The sequence below is a fragment of the Mugil cephalus genome, chromosome 1 (genome assembly GCF_022458985.1).
Source record: "Mugil cephalus isolate CIBA_MC_2020 chromosome 1, CIBA_Mcephalus_1.1, whole genome shotgun sequence".
NCBI lineage: Eukaryota > Metazoa > Chordata > Actinopteri > Mugiliformes > Mugilidae > Mugil > Mugil cephalus.
In genome coordinates, this window is record NC_061770.1 from 22724274 (window position 1) to 22745717 (window position 21444).

The following is a 21444-nucleotide window of genomic DNA, read 5'->3' on the forward strand; positions in this document are numbered from 1 at the left end:
CCTAAAACTCGTTTCCACTAACACATGATGGACCAGCAAGAGAGTGTGTGGATGTATCCATGCATGTGTCTAATGTGTCTAATTCAATGGGTCAGTTTTAAATTTCCTCTATGGGTCACGACACTGTATCTTGCTATACTGCATCAAATCACTCGTCGGGTACCCGGAGCTCCTTGAATGTAGTTTCCGTACCTTAAACATCTGTTTGACTTTTTGCCGGGGCAGGTTGACATTAAGCTTGTGCAGGAGCTGCAGGACCTCGCTGATGCTTAAGCTGCCATCCCCGTTCTTATCAGCCTCGGTGAAGGTCTGCTTCAGCCACGTGATGACGCAGGTATTAAGGAAGGTCAGCATGAAGCTTTGAACAGGAAGAGCAGATAGGGCCAAACGCAGAAAGGCTTTTCTTTCACTTACTTACTTTCCTTGTACTTTTTTCTTTGCTAAATTTTTCTGCTTTCTGCTTCTTCTCTTTCTTTTTAAATGCTTTGTCTTTATGTGAAATGCGCTACATAAATAAAAATGGACCTGAATGCCACAATAAATTAGAAAATAACCTTCCTATTATCTACTTAAGCGTAATCCTAACAAATTGCTTTTTGCTAATTAACAAGTTGACACTGAAATTACATTTTTTCAGTTTAAACAAGACTACAATCATACTGTATTATTTAAGTGTATTGTCTTTAACTGCGACTGAGACATAAGTAAATAAATTAATTTTTAAATTCTACATGACATAATACATGCAGCTGCAGCTTAAGGCGAGACACTACAGGTGAATAGGGTCAAACTTTTAACTAATAGATATCACCACGAAACCTCTTTTTTCTCCGAATTTATATTTAAATATGCAAATGAGGAGTTATCTGCTTAAATATGTGCTAATTTGCATACATTTACAGAACAGAAATCTGAATAATGACTAAAGTGAGGTTCAAAATACTTGTTTCATTTTGTTAACGTATCAGATTTCCAGGTGTTTACAAAGCGAATCTCTTTTTATCGATCCATAAATCACAAAATACTTTTACGGCCCGATGAACTCTCTCTTCACGTTTCTTTTGTTTAACTTTTCTTGCTAATTTGAGCTGCAATTTTCTTCTCAGAGAAGAATTCACAGCATTTTTAAATGTCCCTCGCAGATAAACACAGACCAGCAGAATATCCGGTCTCGCTTTCGAATGCTTTTGTCAGAAATCGACAGCAACCAATGAAAGTTTGAATTTAGCTGCCAATACAAAGAATATGACCATATTTGGACCTAACAGACTTCTGCAGGAGAAAAAGAGCTTCACAACTGTACCTCATATGCCGGGGTAGAGACGAGGCTCACAGAGCTAAGTTAACTTTTAGAGAATTTGGGAGTAAACTAGAAGCGCAACACAGATAAAGTTTAGTTAAATTAACGCTTAAATGTGCATTTTTTTAAAAAAATTTGTTTGATAGAAGACATTTTAATGAGTGTCTGACGTGTCTCGCCTTAAATGCATATATTACATAGGACTTGTGTAAGCCTGTTCAAGTGAAGGATATTGGTCCCGTGTGCGTTGCCTCTTGGCCAGACTGTCCTCGTCACTGATGCCCGCCATCAGGTACTTGAGGCCTGTGATCCAGGTCCGTGCCTCCTCCCCTGTGCCGGTGACCAGGTCCAGGGACTCCATGTGTTCTCCGTAGTACAGGCTGAAGCAGCAGTTGGGGTTAAAGCCGCCTTCTGCATGACGCTGGAAGATCTCAGACTGTTTACCCTCACGCACCTCCCGGATCGAGTCAATGGAGACTGGTGGAGGACAGAGGACGAAGCCAAGTCAAACACATTTACTTAAAAAAAAAAATGAAACACATTATTTACAAGATAATAATAATATACATTAGGTTTATTGTTTGTTATTGTTTTTCCTTTTTTTATTGACCTCCTGAGACCCAAGCTTTTGTTTGCTATGCATTTTTAATTTTTCCATTTATCTTTATTTGGGACTCATAGGCCGTAAGAACTATAAAAACTATCATCTTTGCAAGAGAAGTTTGTTTTTGGAAAAAATTATGTCCTCAAGTGTGGACACAGGGATTATTTCACCATTTCAATATTATAATAAAGTCTCCAATACGTAACAAAATACAAAACTGTTAATTTTCATGTCTGAACATTGCTGTGCAAAAGCAGAATTGTAAATAATGAGTCCTCAATCGAGTACTAATTGCTAATTAGTGAAGTTATAGCTCATTACTATTGATAGAATTCGTCACATTAGATTAGACAAGTTAATGACCATAAATAAACAGGTTTCAACTGTAAAATGTGTCCACTTTTGTTGCGTGATCAGCTGTAGAATCAATCCGCTGTCGTGTTTTTACACCAGCTAGTATCTAGTTATTATTATAAAAGATTAAATGAAGCAGAATTAGCTGCTAACAAACCTAAAACTTAACGTCCCCATATGAGGACACAGGGTCTCAGGGGGTTAAGACATTGTAGTGGACTCTAGGGACATAATTCTCCATATTAATTCATATTAAACATAAATCAGAGATGATGGCTAAACTTGCACGATGATGTCTGAGGATATAACCAACAAAGAATAAACCTAGAAGAAAGTCGCTGAGTTTAAAATCTAGCTCTAGCCACCTTTTTTTATGTGGTATTGGCAGCCACGACTTGCTGCTTGACTATTTTAGGGGTTGTGAAGTCTCCAAAGGGACCAGTCAGACCTAATAAAGCTGGTGTACACAATAATGTGTTCTAATGTGACTTAACAGCAGGTTTCAGTATAACTGAGTCTAACTTTGTATATTACTCCACAGCAGCAACATTTCTCAAAAACCTTCCTTTTCCATTTACTTAACATTTCACTGGCTGCGTTTGAGGATAACACCTGGTGTTGTTCAAAGTTTTAGGGTTTGTTTGTCCGGTTGATATCAGCAGAGTAAAGATGCTAATTCAATTTTCTTTCCGTGGCGAAGACAACAGGAAAAGCCAATTAAATAAAACCCGCAGCTAAATCTGTGTGTAAGACTGCAGAGGATCAGCTATGACTGAATGATGTTTTCACTGACTAGACTCAAAGGGTGACTCACATCACATTACGCCTTTGAAGGTTTAATGTGATAAGCTTCTGTGGGTGGTGACTAAATACTGGCAGCATTTTAATTTTTTTTCTACTTATTTATTTATTTTTCAGAAATATGATTAAATATGTGAGGAAGATGGATTAAGGCATAAGAAGTTATAATTTGCTAACCTCTCTGTGGTGTGAAAACAGCTTATAATGCCTTCACAGAAGTTTGAATTCTAGTATTTTTTATAGTTTAGTTTTACTCATGCATTTGTAAAAGCCTGAAGGTTAAGGATAATTTAAATGATTTAGTTTTTAGTGTCTTTAAATAAAGAGCTCAGCTTAGAAAGCTCAGTTTATTTAAGAAGCTTGTTAAATGCAACATTACAAAGGAAAGCGACCCCCTAAGAAGTACAGGCAGATAAAAGAAGAGTGCCGACTGTCATCTGACCTGAACCTTAATGAATATTTATGATTAACTTGAAGAATGAGAGCCTGTTATCATAGGAAACTATGGAGAACATTGTCAAATTGTGGCACATGTCCTTCAGCTCAGTTGCACGCTGTCATTAAAGTAAAAGGTTGGTTGTAGCCTGAAAAACAAGCCGACAAAACTGTATGTGTGTGAGCATTTAATTTATTTTAAACAACTGTAGCTTTCTGAGATGCCTAATTTAAATGAGCCCATCCTTATTTAATGTTACAAAACATTGAACTAGAGCTGGTCAGTATACTGGTTCATACCGAATACTGGTATTTTCTTTTTTCGTTATGATATGAATTTTTAATATACTGGTGTTGTTTTTACTTATATGTTACATTAAACAATGTTTGGAATGAAGCGCCACGAGACCTAAACACATGTGGTGCGACTGTGTCACTGTGAGGTGTGGTGAAGATGGAAAAATCTGAAAAATTAAGCAAAAGAATGAGCAAAACAATAAAATAAAAAGGTGCCGTGTAGATTGTTTTGTTTTTGTTTTTTTTAGGGTGACCAGACGTAACCGATTTCTGGGGACAGTCCCTGTTTTGGATGACATGTCCCCCGACTATATGAATGAGAAAAAAATCTTGCGCGCAGACTACAGTTATTACGGTAACTGGCCGCGCTGCTAATGACATTACAGACATAGAAGTTTAAATATGTTTAAATATGAATAAATACGTAAAAAATAAATGAAACAATAATTGTCCCTGTTTCTTCATTTCATCTCGATAACATTCGTCATCTTTTATAAATGTCCCCAGATTTCCTCATCAGCAGTCAGTGCTAACACACGGGGCCATGCAAACCTGTTTTACTGCTAGTGTTTGATTATTCTACAATATTTACTCATCATCACAGTAAAATAGTCCATCCTTAGTCAATCTGCTGCATTAATTCCTCTCTCAGCCGGTAGGAAATGATGATAGAACGTGATCATGCATTAAAAATACCACCCAGCCCTAGTCTGAAGTATGGTCAGGATGCAGTGAGCTGCAAGAGCAAGGCAGACTTTGAGAACACTTACTCTTGGCCTTTTCGTTCTTGCGTGAGGGTCTCCAGCGAATGCAGGACTTGTGTTCGTCCAGAAAGAAGAACCGCACGAGTCCTCTGGAGCCGCCGCGGAGCTTCACCATCTGGGTCCCCATCTGCATGGAGCTCATGCATTTCTCCACTGCATTCAAGAAGAGAAGAGAAGAAGAAAATGTTAGCTCCAGTACGCGCTACATATATACTCGTATTTGTGTGTTGGATTATGTTTCATAAATCCATTCTGGGCTCAAAACAAAAACACGGTTACAGTATTTATGCTCCTGTGTGAATACGCAACGCTGCAAAGCAAATGCGTTGGATATGGCTTTCCCTGCTGGCAGGTTTCACTCATCTCATGGGAGGAATTGAGAGCGAGTGAAGGCAGACGACGGTGAGAGGCAATTTCTCAACAAAAAGCCCCTTGACAAGGTCTCTATCTCACACCGTAGAGTATGACACTATGATATATGTGAGAACGACAACAAGGAAAGTCAATAAAAGCAGCAGAGCTCTGTTTAGATGTGACGCACCAGCACAGAGCTGAACTATGATAAAATCCTAAATGGCGACGTTAAATGTACAGACAGTCACGTATGCACCGTTATTTTGGAGGAGAATTTGACGGTTTATAGCACGGTAACTCTGCCAGGTCAGACTGATGAGGGCAACAACGTGCCCCTGGGCCGCAATTACACCCACCATGCCATATTATTAGTTATCACATGTCTGTCACGTACTATCAAACAGTTTCCCTGCAGCACGCATCAAATGAGGCCACCTCTGCACACTCACGTGTACAGGAGGTTAACAGATTGCCGATATACATTATATTCAACGTGTCTGCTGTGAAAAAAAAGGAAAAGTGAGAGCATGTAGTGAGCTGTAGGAAGATTTTTTAATTTATTAAGATAAGGACGTGTTGAGCTTCCATTAATCTGAGTTGAGATTTATGGGATTTTTTGGAATCTATAACCTGACCTCAACCACCTATACATATGCTTTTTTTTTTCTTTTCTCAAACACAGACAACGCAAACAAACACCGTCAAATCACCTGGTTTCACATGTTCACCCAACGTACATATCTGCTGCATTTGCAAGTCCCGCAAACTGGCTGTGATGGATGACTGTAATTGAGAATGGATTTGACCGATGCAGAGGTTACAGCCCCGGGGAACGTTAATGCAGGTTAGCCCAGTTCTCTAAATTGCCGCTATGATGTTCAAAAGACTATTGATATATCAGCCCAACTATAAAGACCAGCACCAGAGATTCTTCCACTGTGGGATGAATTAAGGGATTATCTTATTTTAAACTCTTTAGAGTTATAATAGTTTATTTGTACAGCAAATTTCACAAGGTCAGCCACAACATTAAAACCACTGATAGAAGTAAATACTATTGACCATCTTGTGACCATCTGCTTGGAAACTTTTAGACCTGGGATTCATTCCTGTGGACGTTACTTAGACATGTAGCCCCCACCTAGACCAGATCAATAGCAATGACATCCCTTGATGGCAGCAGGATGCAGCTTCACACGGACACACACAGACAAAAACGCTTTGGGAACAATTCAAAAAACATGTCATTTTGGATCAATGAGAGTACTGACATTCTGGGTGACTACTTGATTTTTTTTGTGTTAATATACCTCGATGTCATCGCTGTAACTGTGAGTTGCATGTGATCTAGTAATAAGTAACTCCAGCTGCTGAAGACGTCTTGCTGGACAACCATAATTGATACTTCTTCCTCCCCTTGGAGGGCAAGATGAAACGGGGTGGAGAGAGTTCAGAGTGGGTGGAGGAGGGGAGGGTTTATGTGTGTGTTTTTGTATGCAATGTAAAAATAAAATAAAGAAAAAGAACACAAGGTGGCCTCCAGATTCACTAGATCCCAAACTGATCAAATATCTGTGGGATGATCCATCACAGAGACTCCTCTCCTCAACCCACAGGACCCAAAAGCCCCCACAAACAACATCGAAGGCACAAGAGGGACCTATACAACATTAGGAAGGTGGTCATAATGTTATGCGTGATCGGTGTATGAGAGAATGGGGATGTTAAAGTGCTATTGAGGCACATCCTGTTTTTGGCTTGTTCGCTTCACTTTTGAACAACATTAATGGAACTAAAGTTTTAAATTTTCATCTGGTCAGTGGGGTTTATACAGCTGCATGTCAACTAACACAAGGAATAAAGTGTGGACAGTAAAGCAGAAAGGAGCTGATGTGACCTTTGACTTTCCTGTTGAGAGTCACCCAGCAGAACATTCTTTTTTTTTGGAAGGATGGATACTTCAGCCACAAAGTGCCCACACACTAAACATTCATCACAAGACGCCCATTGATTTGATGTCACGCTGCAAACACGTCAATTTGTGTGTTGAAGCGTTGCGGTGTTTACATCCAATCCCATTAAGGCGCTGCCTGGAACGCCAAAACTGACTGAAAAGTCTGGGCCCACAGGTCAAAAGTGTGTGAATTCTCTCAAGAGAGATCCAGGAAGTAGTGAAAATGAAACAGCCCGCTAGCGTAGCACAGCTAAGGAAGATTGTTTGATTGTTGGTCAATGCCTCAGAGTTGACGTTACGTCCTCACCTGCTGCGTTTCAGATAAGAACTCAACCACTAGAGTAGATACTCATGGCTAATATGGTCATTTTAAAGTTGTATTCAGTTTGTTTTGCACCTGTGAAATTAAACCACATAGAATTAACCTTGTGCTCTAAATAGGTGGGAAAACTGCAGTTCATCGAGTGGCCACTAGAGGCTCCAAAAGGGAGAAACCCCCTTCACAACTTTACAGTGTTATTAAACATGTAAACACCCAGGTACAAAAAAAGATTTTGGTCTAAGTAGTTTATTTCACTATTCATGACAACTGTACAAGGGGTGAATGTTTTTTTCTAACTCATTTGTTTATTTTTATTAAGGTTTAAAATTCTGCATAAACAAGGACGTTCTCAGTTTGAGTGACAGGTGGTAACTAAGGTAGCGGTGAGTTGGGTGGGCGGGTCTAAACGTCCAGTTTGTTTTAGCTCCGCCCCAATACGACCCCTCCACGTCCATATTTGGAGTATCCGAGTGTGGGCAGAGTAAAGCACATCCAACATGGCGACTGCAGGCTCCGCCCACTTTGGGCGACATCACAATGGGTTTGTCCACAGTATAAACAGTCAGTACCTTTAATACGTCCATAACACAGGCGCAGTTGTATAAAAAATCTGAACAAGTGAAATCATGCTCAACACTGTGTTCGCAAACAACACTATACTATATACTACAGTTAACACACTTCCTAATAAGGCTAACAATGAGTAAATCACCCTCTTTTCGAGCTTAATGCTAGTTGTTGCCGTTTCCTCTCTGAATGAACAGACTACCACCCTTTGCTGGTGTGGAGACTCATTTCTTCTCGTGCAGCTGCTTTGAGTGACAGGTGGGTGTCGTTGCAGGATGCTACCCATCTGCCAAGGCGACAGCTGCCCACCTCAGCTCCACTCACATTCTACTTCTTTGTCAGTTTTTGGATAAGCAGGGACTTGGGTTTAGTCAAGCACTTCTAACATGGTGACGGATTGAAGTTAATACACTCGTCCGTGGTTTCTAAGAGCAGCGTTCAAAAGTGTTGCCCTGGATCTTAAAGTATATGTGACAGGGGAGTCAGGTGTATGTTTTTGTGATGCTTACAGTGACAGTACGAGTCGCTGAGGGTCCCCATGATCTGTGTATCATAACGGCCGATATACAATTGGTAATTATACAGGCAGGGATCTGCTCTATTTCAGCTAAAGAGGGTGCAGTAATCCATGAAATGAGCAACTTTAAGAGTTCGCTTGAAATGAGTCTGAGAGCATCCATCCGGTCTGGGTTAGAACTGCACACTGCTGGAAACTGTCAATCTGAACGGCTAAGCCTCTTCCTACCAAAGCTGTGATGAACTCCTACTCCCTGCATGCATTTGCCTGGGTGCATCCAGAGCTGATGATGTCCAAAGCTTCACCGTCCTGACAGTAATAAGGTAAACCGCTGCGAAAATGAATCCAAGGAAGAATGAAACACCTCCGAGCTCCGAGTCTACTATTTGCTTTGTTGAGGGATAAATGTTTGATTTCACAACTGCAGCGAGATGCTAAATTTAGTCAGTTTGCCTGACTAACGTAAGAGACGAGTCTCTGTGCGGATCACGCTCTGCAATGCAGCGGCGCTAAACACAATTAAGTGACAGATGATGGGACGAGGAAAGAGGCTAAGCTCCACTCAAACTTTCCTGCTAGACAGTTAAAAGGAGAATGTGTTTGCTCCTTTGCTCAACGTAATCTCTGAAATACCTTCCAACTGTACGTCACCGAGGAACATGGCTGCACTGACAGGGAATCATACAGAGGAGCTGCGTGTCACAAAACAAAATTAAGTTATTTGCCATCAGTGCAAGGCAATTCAGAACCAGCCCTGTTTTAAATGTCTCAGTTAAGCACAATGTTGTGACAATAATGCTGATATTTATAAAATCTTGTCAATTTTCATTCTATGGAACAAAAAGTCTAAACCGGCTTCTTTTTGGTCCTGTTCACACCAGGTATCCTCCATGCATCCTGAACTGTTCATCTTTAAGTTATCATAAAGCCAGGATTAAACAAACCTGATCATCGCTGATATTTACATTTAAAATGCGGACTCTGCTGCTTATCCAATCAAGCAGTTTCTCAACCAGTAGTCAGCCAACCAGCAGGGGGCGAACACACGGTCAAGGCTTCATTAAGACGCCTAAATAACAAGCGAGCTCACCTTGGAGCGTTACTCAGTAACACTGATGTGAGCAAGTTATCATAGCGAAAGGGATCCACGTCCATTATCTGGACTTGTTTTGGATTTAGGGGCTAATGACGCGAAACAAGAACAAGTTATATACAAAGAGTGCAGCAGAGTAACACATCTGTTCTGTCGTCTAAAAAAAAAAAATCACAAACCAAAGCATGATAAATGACAAAGCTTCCTTACGTTAACACGTTTTGGTCTGAAATTCACAGTTTGGTCCCATTATCCCTTGACATTTCTCCTTTTGCCTATAATGATATTATTTATTTTATGGATAACCTGGGTGAAAAACTTATATATATCATATATAATAAACCTTGAGATTATTTTAGGTAAATATCATACACACACGTGTAAGTGTGATTTATTCTAAAAACAGGTTCGGAATCCAATGGGTGACACCACAATGGGTTTGTCCACAGTATAAACAGTCAGTACCTTTAATACGTCCATAACACAGGTGCAGTTGTATATAAAATCTGAACAAGTGAAATCATGCTCAACAAATCATGCAAACTAACACACTTCCTAATAAGGCTAACAATGAGTAAATCACCCTCTTTTCGAGCTTAATGCTAGTTGTTGCCGTTTCCTCTCTGAATGAACACACTACCACCCTTTGCTGGTGTGGAGATATATCATATATAATAAACCTTGAGATTATTTTAGGTAAATATCATACACACACGTGTAAGTGTGATTTATTCTAATTTAAAGTTTCATTTTGTACTGAAAACTGTTTGAATATTGTTTGTTAGAAGCAGTGCAATAAAAAAATACAGATATTTACCGTAATATGACGAATAATCGTGATTATGATTTTGGCCATAATTGTGCAGCCCTACTTTAAGCGCGTGTCTCCGGTAATCAGCTTCAATCAGCTGCTGAATCCCAACGAGAACCACCGATGGCAATTTGACATAAATTGCAGGAAGTTTCTCTAATTTACTGAAAACCCACAACTATTAAACATCAAATGACTCTAATCTAAGAGACCGACACAAAGCTTAGATCACAACTCAAGCTGTGGGCCTGAACTTGGCCCTCAGCAGTAAGTGGTGGACAAATTGCATTTGACCCATTTGTGTCCATAGAAGAGGTTGGTCCAAGCCTATTTACGGTTGACTGAGCTCGGATAATAACGGCTGTTGTAATTTAACTTTAAGTCCACTGACTTGGGACTTCAGTTCAGGTGGAGCATTTGGAGCAGAACCCAAAATAAATGGTACATACTCCCTCAGTGTGGAGCAATTAAAAAGGTACAAAAAAAAGACTATTAATATAGAATCGTATGCTTCTCACAGATCTATAGATAGAACATTAACAACTAAGGGCCTCCAACATTACGAACTGTATAGATATGGAAGTGGCAAGTGAAGACAAATGGAGGTCAACAAGTTATTATAAGAGTAAAGGTACTGTGTGTACACTATTAAGAAATTAAACGCGTTTCTTAAAATATATATATATATATGCGAATAATGGATTATCTTGAAGGTCCATTCAAAACTATAATTAAAAGAGGAAGAAACATCAAAACCTGATAAAAACCAGGAAAACTCTATGTAGAAATGATGTTACCGTCATTATACCATTCAATCCAAATAATGTGCACCCATTCAAGTTCACTGGTAAATTACCCTTGTGACCTGCCTCATCCATAATCATTCCAGATCAGAAATAACAATCAACTCAGTCCTGCTCTGAAACTGACCCCCATCTGAGGTCAAGCACCTACTTAGGTTTGGAATTATGCAAAAAGATATCGGCAGCAACGGTCGCTAATGTCTCCATAACCACTTCAAATGATGGTGGCAGTCGAAGCCCTTTGATTCTATTGGAGCCCGGGGTGTTTTCAGAGCCAGCAGCGCTGCAACCCTCAGTAGAATTTCATTCTGCATTGGTTTAAATTTCAAGTCATGCTTGTAGCCTGGAAAGTCTTGATCAGATGTGTCAGTGGCCAAACCAGCCAGGAGTTTGTTGCTCGGTAAATTGAGAGTGAGCAGCAAACGGTGGCCGATCTATTTACCCATGAAGTGTGAGAAGAGAATTCACAAGCTGTGGAATAAAGAAAGAGCAAACTAAACTCACCATCAGTGTGAAATGTGGATTAACACAATATAATTTAGTACAAATTACTACAGTGTTTGCCCAGCTTTCAAGGGTAAACCTGCTAGCATGCTGTAGCTAACAGAAAACAACTGGTGTCAGAGTGGAGCTCATGATGAAGGATTTTACTTTCAGATGAAATACTTATGCAGGCTCATTGTTTCACTGCAATAATTAGTCGATAGTTTTAACAAACTGAGGAGATGTTAAGACGTTCAGTCCTTCAAATTGCAAATTGCCTTCCATTGACATATTAAAGGAAAAATAAAAGATTTTGGACGTCACTTACAAATTATTTGAGCAAATTATTCTCAGACAAATTAAAAGAAAAGAAGAAGCAGCTATGTTTAAGGTTAGAGGTAGAAATGGGTTATAATTCAGATAGGAACAAAGACCGAGATTAACTGTCGTCTCCTGACGGCAAAATAAATTAAAATGTTAAAAACTACCAATAAAAAAATAAATAAAAACTGGCAGATGTTGCCGACAGACAGAGCGAAGACACAACTGTAGCACACATTGTACGACAGCCTATAGAGGCAGAGACGGAGGAAAGAAAGTGGAGCAAGACACACGGAGAGGCTGTGTACACTGTACACTCTTTACCGGTGGGGGTCTGGGTTTGTTGCCATAGTTACGCCATCTAATTTAAAGGGTGGATGTGGAGAAGCACTCGATATGTTGATGAATGAACACAAAAAAAATAATAATAATAATACTTGAGTCCTGGATTGATGAGAAGGTAAAAGCCTTAATGAGAGCAACTACAGCAGAACAAACAAATAATATGTAAATAAAAACAAAGTGATCATGTGGAGGGAACTTTTAAGAGACAAAACGCTATAAAGAACATTATATTCAGTGACCAATTACAGTATGATTAGTGTTAAAAACAAAAATCCTGTTAGCATTATTACATTTAAATGCTTTACACTTATTTGAAAAACAGGATTCAACGTGCATTAGCTGGAAGCCATAGCTGCTGTTTGCTGTTTGTTAAACCAACAGACCACAGATATATATATGTTTATATAAATATAAGTGCCATTGACATGGCAGCGTGATCTGAGTGGCTGCTGACCTTCTGCTACAGTCAGAATATGGGCCAAGGAGGTGGAGTTAACTACACTCCTGTGTCAGGGCACCAGGTTAAGCCCCCGGTGGTGGTGGTGGTGGTGGAGGGGGGATTGTCTGGAGGCCATATGCTGCAGCCACACACACGTACACTCAGGTGATTCCCTGGTGCAGATGGCCAGTTGCGTGCATAATGAAGTCTGACACGGCCACAGTGTGAAGAACAAGAACAACCTGCACGACTGAAATGTTCCTGAGCAATGCCACCTTGTAATTCTCACTACCTCATTCACTCTTATTCTTATGTCTGGTTCATTTATGTTCTTTGTTATCTTGGGACGCTTGGACAAAGCAATTTCCCTGTGGAGGATCAATAAAGTGATCTTGACTCTTGAAAACAGACATGTCTGCTGTAGTGGGAATGAGTGCAATGCTGGATAACACCTATGTGGAAACTGAGAGGTGTGTCAGGCTATATAAAGGAGGAAATGAAAATACGTACAATAACAGCCCACACTGATATGTAGCTGCAGCCTTTCAGGAAGTGGTTCCAGTACAAGAGTAAGCATCATATTGTGTGAACATTTGCACATGCAGAGGTCATCATGTAGCATCCAAACACTAAAAGACATGCATGAAGGACAGGAACGAGACCCTGCCCCTGACCTCAAACATACTACCAGGATAATAAAAGTCAAAAAGCATCATCATTACGCTTAGAGCTTGAGGTCTCGCTCTTCTTAGAATCACAAAGAAGTGTTTTATTCCATGGTTTGTATTGATTTCGTAGACATCCACAAAAGTCTCATACATGCGATAACCAGCCTTTCTAGAAGTGTTTTCAGACTTATTATTCACAATGACTTCTTATTTACAATTCCACTGGCTGCACATCAATACTTCATATATATATATATATATATAAATGTGTATTATCCTGGGTGGCACAAGGAGCTCAGGAAGAAATAAGTCACTGCAATATTAGAATTATTAGGCTGCATATCAACCATGTAATGAATACTGACTGGTAGCGACAAGATATGAAAGTGAGGTGTCCACGCGGAAACATAATGGAGGTATTAGATTGGGTCTTTTTAAATGGACCTAAGGAGCTGACAGTCCAGAGATGACTCAAACTAAACAGACCAGTCTATAGCCCCTACTTACTACACCTACATGTCCTCCTGAGGATTGAAAGGTACTAAACCATCATCACCGAATAAGTCTCGGTGGTTTGCTTCGCACCAAGGTTTGACCGTCGCCTTTCTCACCAGTCCAAGGATCAGAACTGGGAAAAGTTATTATTCAGTTGTCGACATAGTGTATCTTACTACGCTTACCCATGTAGCCAAGCCTCCACTTTGAAAAAGCCACTATGCTGCCGCCTATCCAGAAGAAGTCCTCCACCAGGCGGGGGGACAGAGAGGCCTCCTCCACCTCCGTCTGTTTGCCCTTTTCTGGGGAAAACGCTCCTTTAACCTGGGGTCCAGGCTTGTCTCCGGTGGCTCTCGTACCAGGAGAAGGCATTCGGGCGGTGGACACGGGGCCGAGAGGGAAAAAGCTATTTGTCTTGGATTTGCTCATGTAGAATCCGTGAGCTTGTTATCGTTGCTGCGTTAAAGTCAAAGATGCTCTCACGTATAATTCATTTGAGAAGAAAAAAATAAGAGTTTTGGGTAAATAAGGAACACCAAATGTCTGTATATGTCAAGGACTTTAGAATAAATGGTGGAAATCTTTTGCTATTCCACCTCTTTGAAAGTATAATTTCACTTGCAAATGCTTTCCTTCCTTTGTTCAGAGCAGAATCCACAGAGAAAAAGTCCACATGAAAAATCCTCTCAGTCTGCACATAGTGTCAACACTTGGTCCATAATCGGTCTGTTATTGCCCCAGTAAACCTGCTTATTGCACCACCACCTCCTCAATATTTGTCAATTTCAAAGAAAAAAAAAAAAAAAAAAAAAAGATGCAGCAGAGTATTTCCAACGATACAATTTATCTTCATGCTGTGAAGTTATTTCTCCAGTTCTTTCATCCGAACCTCGTTCATCTGCAGCGCTGGAAATGCTCTCAATGAAAGAGGGACTGCGGCGCAAGATCAGAAACAAATAAAAAAACAACGGGGAAGCGCGGCGCACACCGGTAACTGTTCAACATGTGTTGGGCGGGCAGAAATCCTAAATCCCTAAGGAAGCGCTAATCCTGGTCTAGGAGATTTACTACATGTGGGGAGTGAAACGCATTGACACAGAGGAAAAGAGACAGAGACATGTCAGGACGCTAATCAACGAGGTCAGGGCCAGTTACAGTCAAGTAGATGTTTGATATTGGAGAGCAGACCTTCTTAGTTTATCACGTACTTGAGCAACATTTAAACTCACAAGGCTTTCACCAGAAATTATCATCTCTACAAGAACTTCAACAGAACATTTTTTTTTAGAATTCCTTTTGTTTTTGTGTGCACGCCTTATGAATAAATAAGACTCCCTCCCCTCATTAATCATAAAGCCTTTTCTTATGTCTAATATATTCCCCTAGATCGTGCGCGCACTGTGCTATAGTATTAAGATTAGTTGGCATTAAGCCACTTAATCCCACTCGATCTCGGAGTCGCTCAGAAAATTTCGACTTCTATGAGAAAGTGATGCGGTGCATACCAACAAATACATTTGCGCTGCCTGCTCTGCCTGTATATTTTTACGTCATCTAATGTTTCTCCTCATGAATCCTAATGGATAAAAGGCAACCAAACAAAGGCCTCTGTTTAAGATATTCATATTTATTCATGTTTCACTCTTTCTCCTGACGGCTGCAACTAAGTAGGGGACTTTGCTGCAGCCACAACAAAACAGGATTAGCATCCTGCGGCTCTAAATTAATTAACTGGATTTATTCACACACGACACAATTGAACGGGAAAATAATTAGCCAGGTATGGGAAATAGTCATACTGATAGGTTTCACTGCAGTATCACAAGAAGACAAAAGTACTGGCGCACATATTTCTCTGGATATCACAACACATGAAGATTTCAGCCGGTAATTCACATAATATAAAAAGGCTTCTCAAAAACCTACTGCATCCGAGCGTCTGAGTCTGAGTTACACAAGCACGATCACAATCAACAAACTTTCCACAGAACAGAAGCTGCGTCATCTCCAAAGTATGAATTTTTGGAAACTAGTGTTGATCAGTGACAAAAAGTAAGCAACACCTTTCCAAACTCTATTGAAAAGCCACAGGGAATAATCCTGTCTGTGTCAGCAAACCAGAGGGCAGACCACAAGGAGTCTTTACTCATTTCCTTTTCTTGCCACCACTGCTCTGCACCGATTAGCGAAGGTACAAACTGAATCATTGGGATGCTGTGTTCAATTAGAAAAAGCCTCCAAAACATTCACCCCCAAATTTCTCTACAAAGGCACCTTGCAAGAAGCCTGCTGAGACACATCAGCCAAAAGCATAACATGCACAATGCAACATAAAAAAAATAGTTGATGGATAATTTCAATGCCGAATTATCTGACAATCATTTACAAAATTAGTTCAATAATGTCACATTCTCTCAGCTGTATATGCCAATAAGAAATACTAAATTGTCAGAAGTTTTAATGGAGTTTGGAATAAAGTGGGTAAAGCAGAGACCTGTTATAGGAAGCGGAGAAGGAATAACATAGCCGGGGAACTCACCGTGGCCTCGGGGCTGGGCTGTTTTGACTTTTCGCGGACATTTTGAAAAGGTGTCCTCAATAAGTATGTTGGGTTTACTCTTAACTCGCTTGCACACCCGGGACAGAGTGGCATAAATAAGAACTTTTGACGAGCTGCCCTTGAGATACAACAGAGCAGCCGAATCGTGGACGCTTGGAAACTGTGACATAACAACTCAACTCCCAGGTGTCTCATTAAAAATGCCCCCCAAAAAAGATTTTTTTTAAAAAAATTACGATTCGATAAATTTTACATTTACTGCTGGATTAAAACTATGTATAAAAAAGCGAAAAAACAAAACAATAAAACATATTGCAGTGCGCTAGCAAGCATCTTCCTCCACATATCCAGGTATCCAGGTCACGAATCAACTCGCGAGAAAACTTTGCCGCATCTCATTAAGGTAGTCTACGCACGTGTGCGGCGAACACCTGCGTCACATTCAGGCACACGCGGGAGTATAGGTCATTTGACCTCTGCACCAAAACAAGTAGTAAAGACCGCTATTAAACCTGGTTTGGTAAACATACGTCTCACTCGAGAAAACAGCTCTCAGGATGAAATTGCGAAAAATAAATAAATAAATAAAAATAACGTATAACACAGAAGACATTAACCACAGTATTTTTCAAAAGACAATTTCACCAATAGACCCCTTCACGGCCTACTTGACTTAACGGCGTTGGCTGGAGGCAAAACAGAAGGAAGCATGAGGCGAACACTGTCACTGTCAACCAGGAAAATGTGTCTTGCTGTGTTTTCGGGGGCAAAACCAAAAAAGCAAAAATAGTAACTTGAAATTGCCACTGCCACTCATAGAAACCTTTGGTCGAGCACGATTAAAAGAAAGGATTGGAGTAAGACAATCATCCACAACTTTCTGTTTGCAGCCACATTTGATATCAGGTAAGATTAATATCTAATAGCAATTTTTAGCCTGGATAACGTTATGAATTAGACTAAATTGTGACTGAAATAATGTTAAGTTAATAATTATTTGGAGGATTCTTGATACATGTTAATGCTAATTGCAAAATAATGCAGTTAGTTTGCAAGTTTCAGGGGTGTCCAAGCAGAAGTTGCATTTACTACGTTACGCTCCACGGTGGTTCCACTTACTTCTTGTGATATCTTTGTAGGAGAGGCTTCACTTGATAAAAACTGACTGGACTTCGTCCCCTCTGTACGATCCTTTGGTCAAATCGTCTATTCAGTGAGTGACAGTCAGTTGAAATATGCTAACCGACGTTTACAGACTATGGTGTTTGAGATCTTTTGCCTCCAGCTAAGCTCTGCCCCTCAAAATATGTCACACTGTATACAAACTGTGAAGAGGTCTATTCCTAATTTGCTCCTCAGTCTGTGAGTTCATGCTCCAATAGTCCTGCATCTCTTCCCAGACAGCCAGGGGACCAGCAGACTGTGGACTTGGAGGGTCGGGGCTTTACAGTTTCTGTTACCTCCCATGGGTTTGGTGGTGAGTATATACTATACTATACACAGTGTCCAGATTTGGGAGCACAGTTCCCACTGTCCTCTGTAGTGTTTTTTTTTTTACCACGGACACTGTGGCACAGTGACACAGAATCCTTTCTATGATGGTGCTTCTTTAGAAGTTCTCCAGCTGCTCAGTGGGAAGCCTGCCCTATGTTAGGCTTCTTCTTAATCAGGTCAGAGGTGTTGATTGTCTAAGTGAAGGCTCTGATTATGTGGATTCCCAGGAACTTGATACTGACAACACTCTCCAACTCTCCAACTAGGTGTTGGGTGGTCTTCCCAGACTTAATTTCTGTGTTCTCTGGGACCTTTTGTTCCAGACATCCACCTTATAGCTTTAGACAAGTCTCTTTACTGTTTGAAAGAATTTTATAATAGTTTTAATGGTATAAACTGTCACAGATGTTATGACAAATGGACATACAGTAACAGTTAAAAATAGCTGGCAGCCCTCCTGTGACAAAGACTTGTAGAATATGTTGTTAAGGGCAGATTTGAGAAAGTATCTGATCAATTTTTAAAGTAATAACCATTGGGAACAATTGGGCTTTGGTCATTTGATGTTGTGTTAGAAGATGTAAAGACAAGTATTTCCTCTAAGGATAATAGTTGTGGAAATTGTACCATGGTTTTATAGAATATATAGAACTCAAACTGATTCTACACATATAAGATCCAACACTGAAGTGTGTCAACGTATACCGTATGTCTACTAGGTTTAAGTAGGCCACTGGCAAGTAGGCCAAAGCCAAGGTGGCTAATGTCGCTGGGAGAAGTGTCTCTGTAAATCTGTTTGTAGTCGTAACAACTGCCTCTGAAGTCAGGCAGCCAGTGAGAGGGTGCAGGCACTTGATCAATAAAGTGGAGACACTGGTCACCTTCCAGCCTGATTACTGCAGACAAGAAGTTGGAACACCCCCTGAGGAAGTAGGGGCCTCAACCTTTTATCATTTAGTTAGTCCACCTATAGAAAAAGAACATTAAAGGTGAGGATAGATGCAAACCGAACCCTGGGTGGCGTAACTGTGTCACATATCCTTTTTTTTAATGAATGATATGAAAGACTCAAGAATTTGTGGAATAAATTGATCATTTGAGCTCAAAATAGCTGTTTTTAGCAGAGGCCCTGGCTGTTGTGCAGGTATCCAACTCCCTTATAGGCTGTGTCCTCTGCATCGCAGCCTTGGAAACATTCAATCTAGACGTAAATTGATGCCAAAAAAAAAAGAATGAGAATGGCAATTTGACCACTGACACACAAATGTCTGGGGCCATGATGCCACACAGCCACTTAATAAACAGTGTTCTGGAAACCCCCCATTTGTACAACACTGAGCTCACCTGCAGGCATTAACAAAACAGGGGACAGACATTTGATATAAGAGGCTGTTTCAGACAGCCTGACATTACCAATATATAGTATATGCAATTTGTTCATTTTATGTAGCAGCTTGTCCTCTGGAGGATTGCAGGGCGGCTGGAGCCTATCCCAGCTGTCACTGGGCGAGAGGCGGTGTACACCCTGGACAGGTCTCCAGCCTGTCTCACTATCTCAGGGCTAACACAGAGAGACACACAACTGTTCACACTCACACCTACGGCCAATTTGGAATCACCAGGGAACTTAACAAGCATGTCTTTGGACGGTGGGAGGAAACCGGACTTCCCGAAGAGATAAATATGTGTGTGTAACCAGTGGAGCCTCTATTTTACCTTTATCTTGCAAATAATACCTTTTTGTTTTTGCACTATTTTGTATATACATGTGTTATTTTGCAGTGAAAAAGAGAAGCTCTCCTCCTTCCCTGTCGTTATACACTGTATAAAGATAAAGGGCATTCTATTCTATTCTATTCTATTCTATTCTATTCTATTCTATTCTATTCTATTAAGAAGTTGAATAACAAAACACACAAGGAGAATATATAATGCATAAATACACAGAACAGAATAGGCTTCACTCTAGACATAAGACGGGTGGTACAAGGTAAAAAGGTGAAAGCCTGGAGAGATGCACTGATAGCCATGTGAGATTTACAGCTACAAGAATAAATTCACAGTCTCAAAAGTTCCTAGAGCGTACGTGTGTGTCTGTGTGTGTGTTGTTGTGTTTATTTAAGTTGTGAGGGCCAAATTCTTGTGGAATACTAATGGTGTGGGGACAATTTTTCTGGGTCCCACAACTAATTTAGGGTTAAAGCTGAGACTTTATGTCACTTATGTCATGGTTAGTTCTGGGGGTCAAAGGCTAGGGAATGCATCAGGCCAATGAAAAGTCCTCACAAAGATAGGAACAGTGGTTTTTATGTGTGAGTGTGTGTGTGTGTGTGTGAGAGAGAGAGAGAGCAATCAACTCCCCCTTGGCAGCTATAAATAACGTGAACAGGATATTACATCAAGCTCGGCATGGGCACGGGACATATTAAGGCCAGACCAGCCGCAAGTCTGTGGAATTTATAATTCCTTTGTGCACTCAAGAGTTATTTCTGCTTATTACATGAAAGGCTTTAGTTTTAGCTGCTGTGATGACAACACAATTAGACATGAAAAATCTGACGCAATTAAAAAAGAAACTGTCCAAGACCAAAGTCTGCGCGGCTACTAGCCGGTGGCTGGGCAAAGCTTACAGCGATGATTATGCCGTATAAATAAGCGTACCTATCCTCTGAAGGCAGCAAGGATGACGCTCCATGTCTCAAAGCTAAGAATCATCCTCAGACTGGCTTTGTGAACACGATAATGAATCCACTGTATTCAAATCCCTCCACAGTCACCGGACCTCCGACGGGTAGAGCACCTTTGGGATGTGACAAATCTGCCGTCGTGTTAATAAGGGCCACAAATTCTAAGGAATATCCTCACTCAGCACGTTGTTGAATCTATATGCCACGAAGAATGAATGCAGTTCTGTAGATAAAATGGGTTCCAGTCAGCCTGGTGCTGGAAAGGTGTAACTAATAAGCTCAGAGCATATGCAGCGCATGAATACGAGCAAGAACAAGGGAAGAGGTCTGCATTGCTACATGTGCACCGCGGGACTGCGAGAGCTATTTGCCTCTCTTAGCTCTGTTGACTTGGTCCTGCTGGATGAAAGAGCAGGACCCTGGTGTGGAGTTACCAAAGCATCTGAAGCAGCCAGATGGCAACTGTGGCACCAAGGAAGCTAAGGCCTGCTGCTTAGCTCTGCAGGGGCACAACAACCGTTTGCTCTATGTGTGTGTGTGTGTGTGTGTGCGTGTGTGTGTGTGTTTGCGTGGAGTCTGCGCGGAAGATTAGCTGCAGCCGAATCCCTTGAAGCCTTCTCATGTGCACAAACACACAACAACCTGCGCATGCTTGCATGCACAGATGGTTTCTCTTTGAAATCCCGCTGTCAATCTGGTAAATGCTTTTACTGCTAATTCTAGACACAGCAACACACGCGCACACACACACAAACAATCATCTGTATGTGCTAATTGACACTTAATGCTCATGCCTAAACAATACACTTACTCCAGGATTAATATAATTGTTCTTTTTTTTTCTCGTTGTGTCTTGTCTTTGCACTTGTTGCTCTTGACAGATTCTCGATACACAAGAAGACGTTGGGAAGGTTGGATAAAGTGCAGAGATTGTGCTAAATTGTGTTTTATAATTACAGTGAACACTATAAGGTGC

The 21444-nt window shown here is 40.6% G+C and overlaps 1 protein-coding gene across 8 annotated transcripts in view; it reads right to left on the bottom strand.

The window, feature by feature from the left end:
* Window positions 1-21444, bottom strand: part of plch2a (phospholipase C, eta 2a) — a 132941-nt gene that overhangs the window by 33139 nt on the left and 78358 nt on the right. For 2 of the 8 annotated variants that reach the window (XM_047582811.1, XM_047582802.1), the window contains exons 1-4: window positions 13913-14753; window positions 4562-4708; window positions 1534-1777; window positions 193-322 (exon numbers count right to left, since the gene is read on the bottom strand). In XM_047582811.1, the coding sequence (XP_047438767.1) occupies window positions 193-322; window positions 1534-1777; window positions 4562-4708; window positions 13913-14156 (765 nt within the window). In that variant the 5' untranslated portion in view covers window positions 14157-14753. Of the gene's footprint in view, window positions 1-192; window positions 323-1533; window positions 1778-4561; window positions 4709-13912; window positions 14764-16266; window positions 16640-21444 lie in introns of those variants that run through there. The other 6 variants (XM_047582849.1, XM_047582857.1, XM_047582832.1 and 3 more) reach the window with 4 other exon arrangements.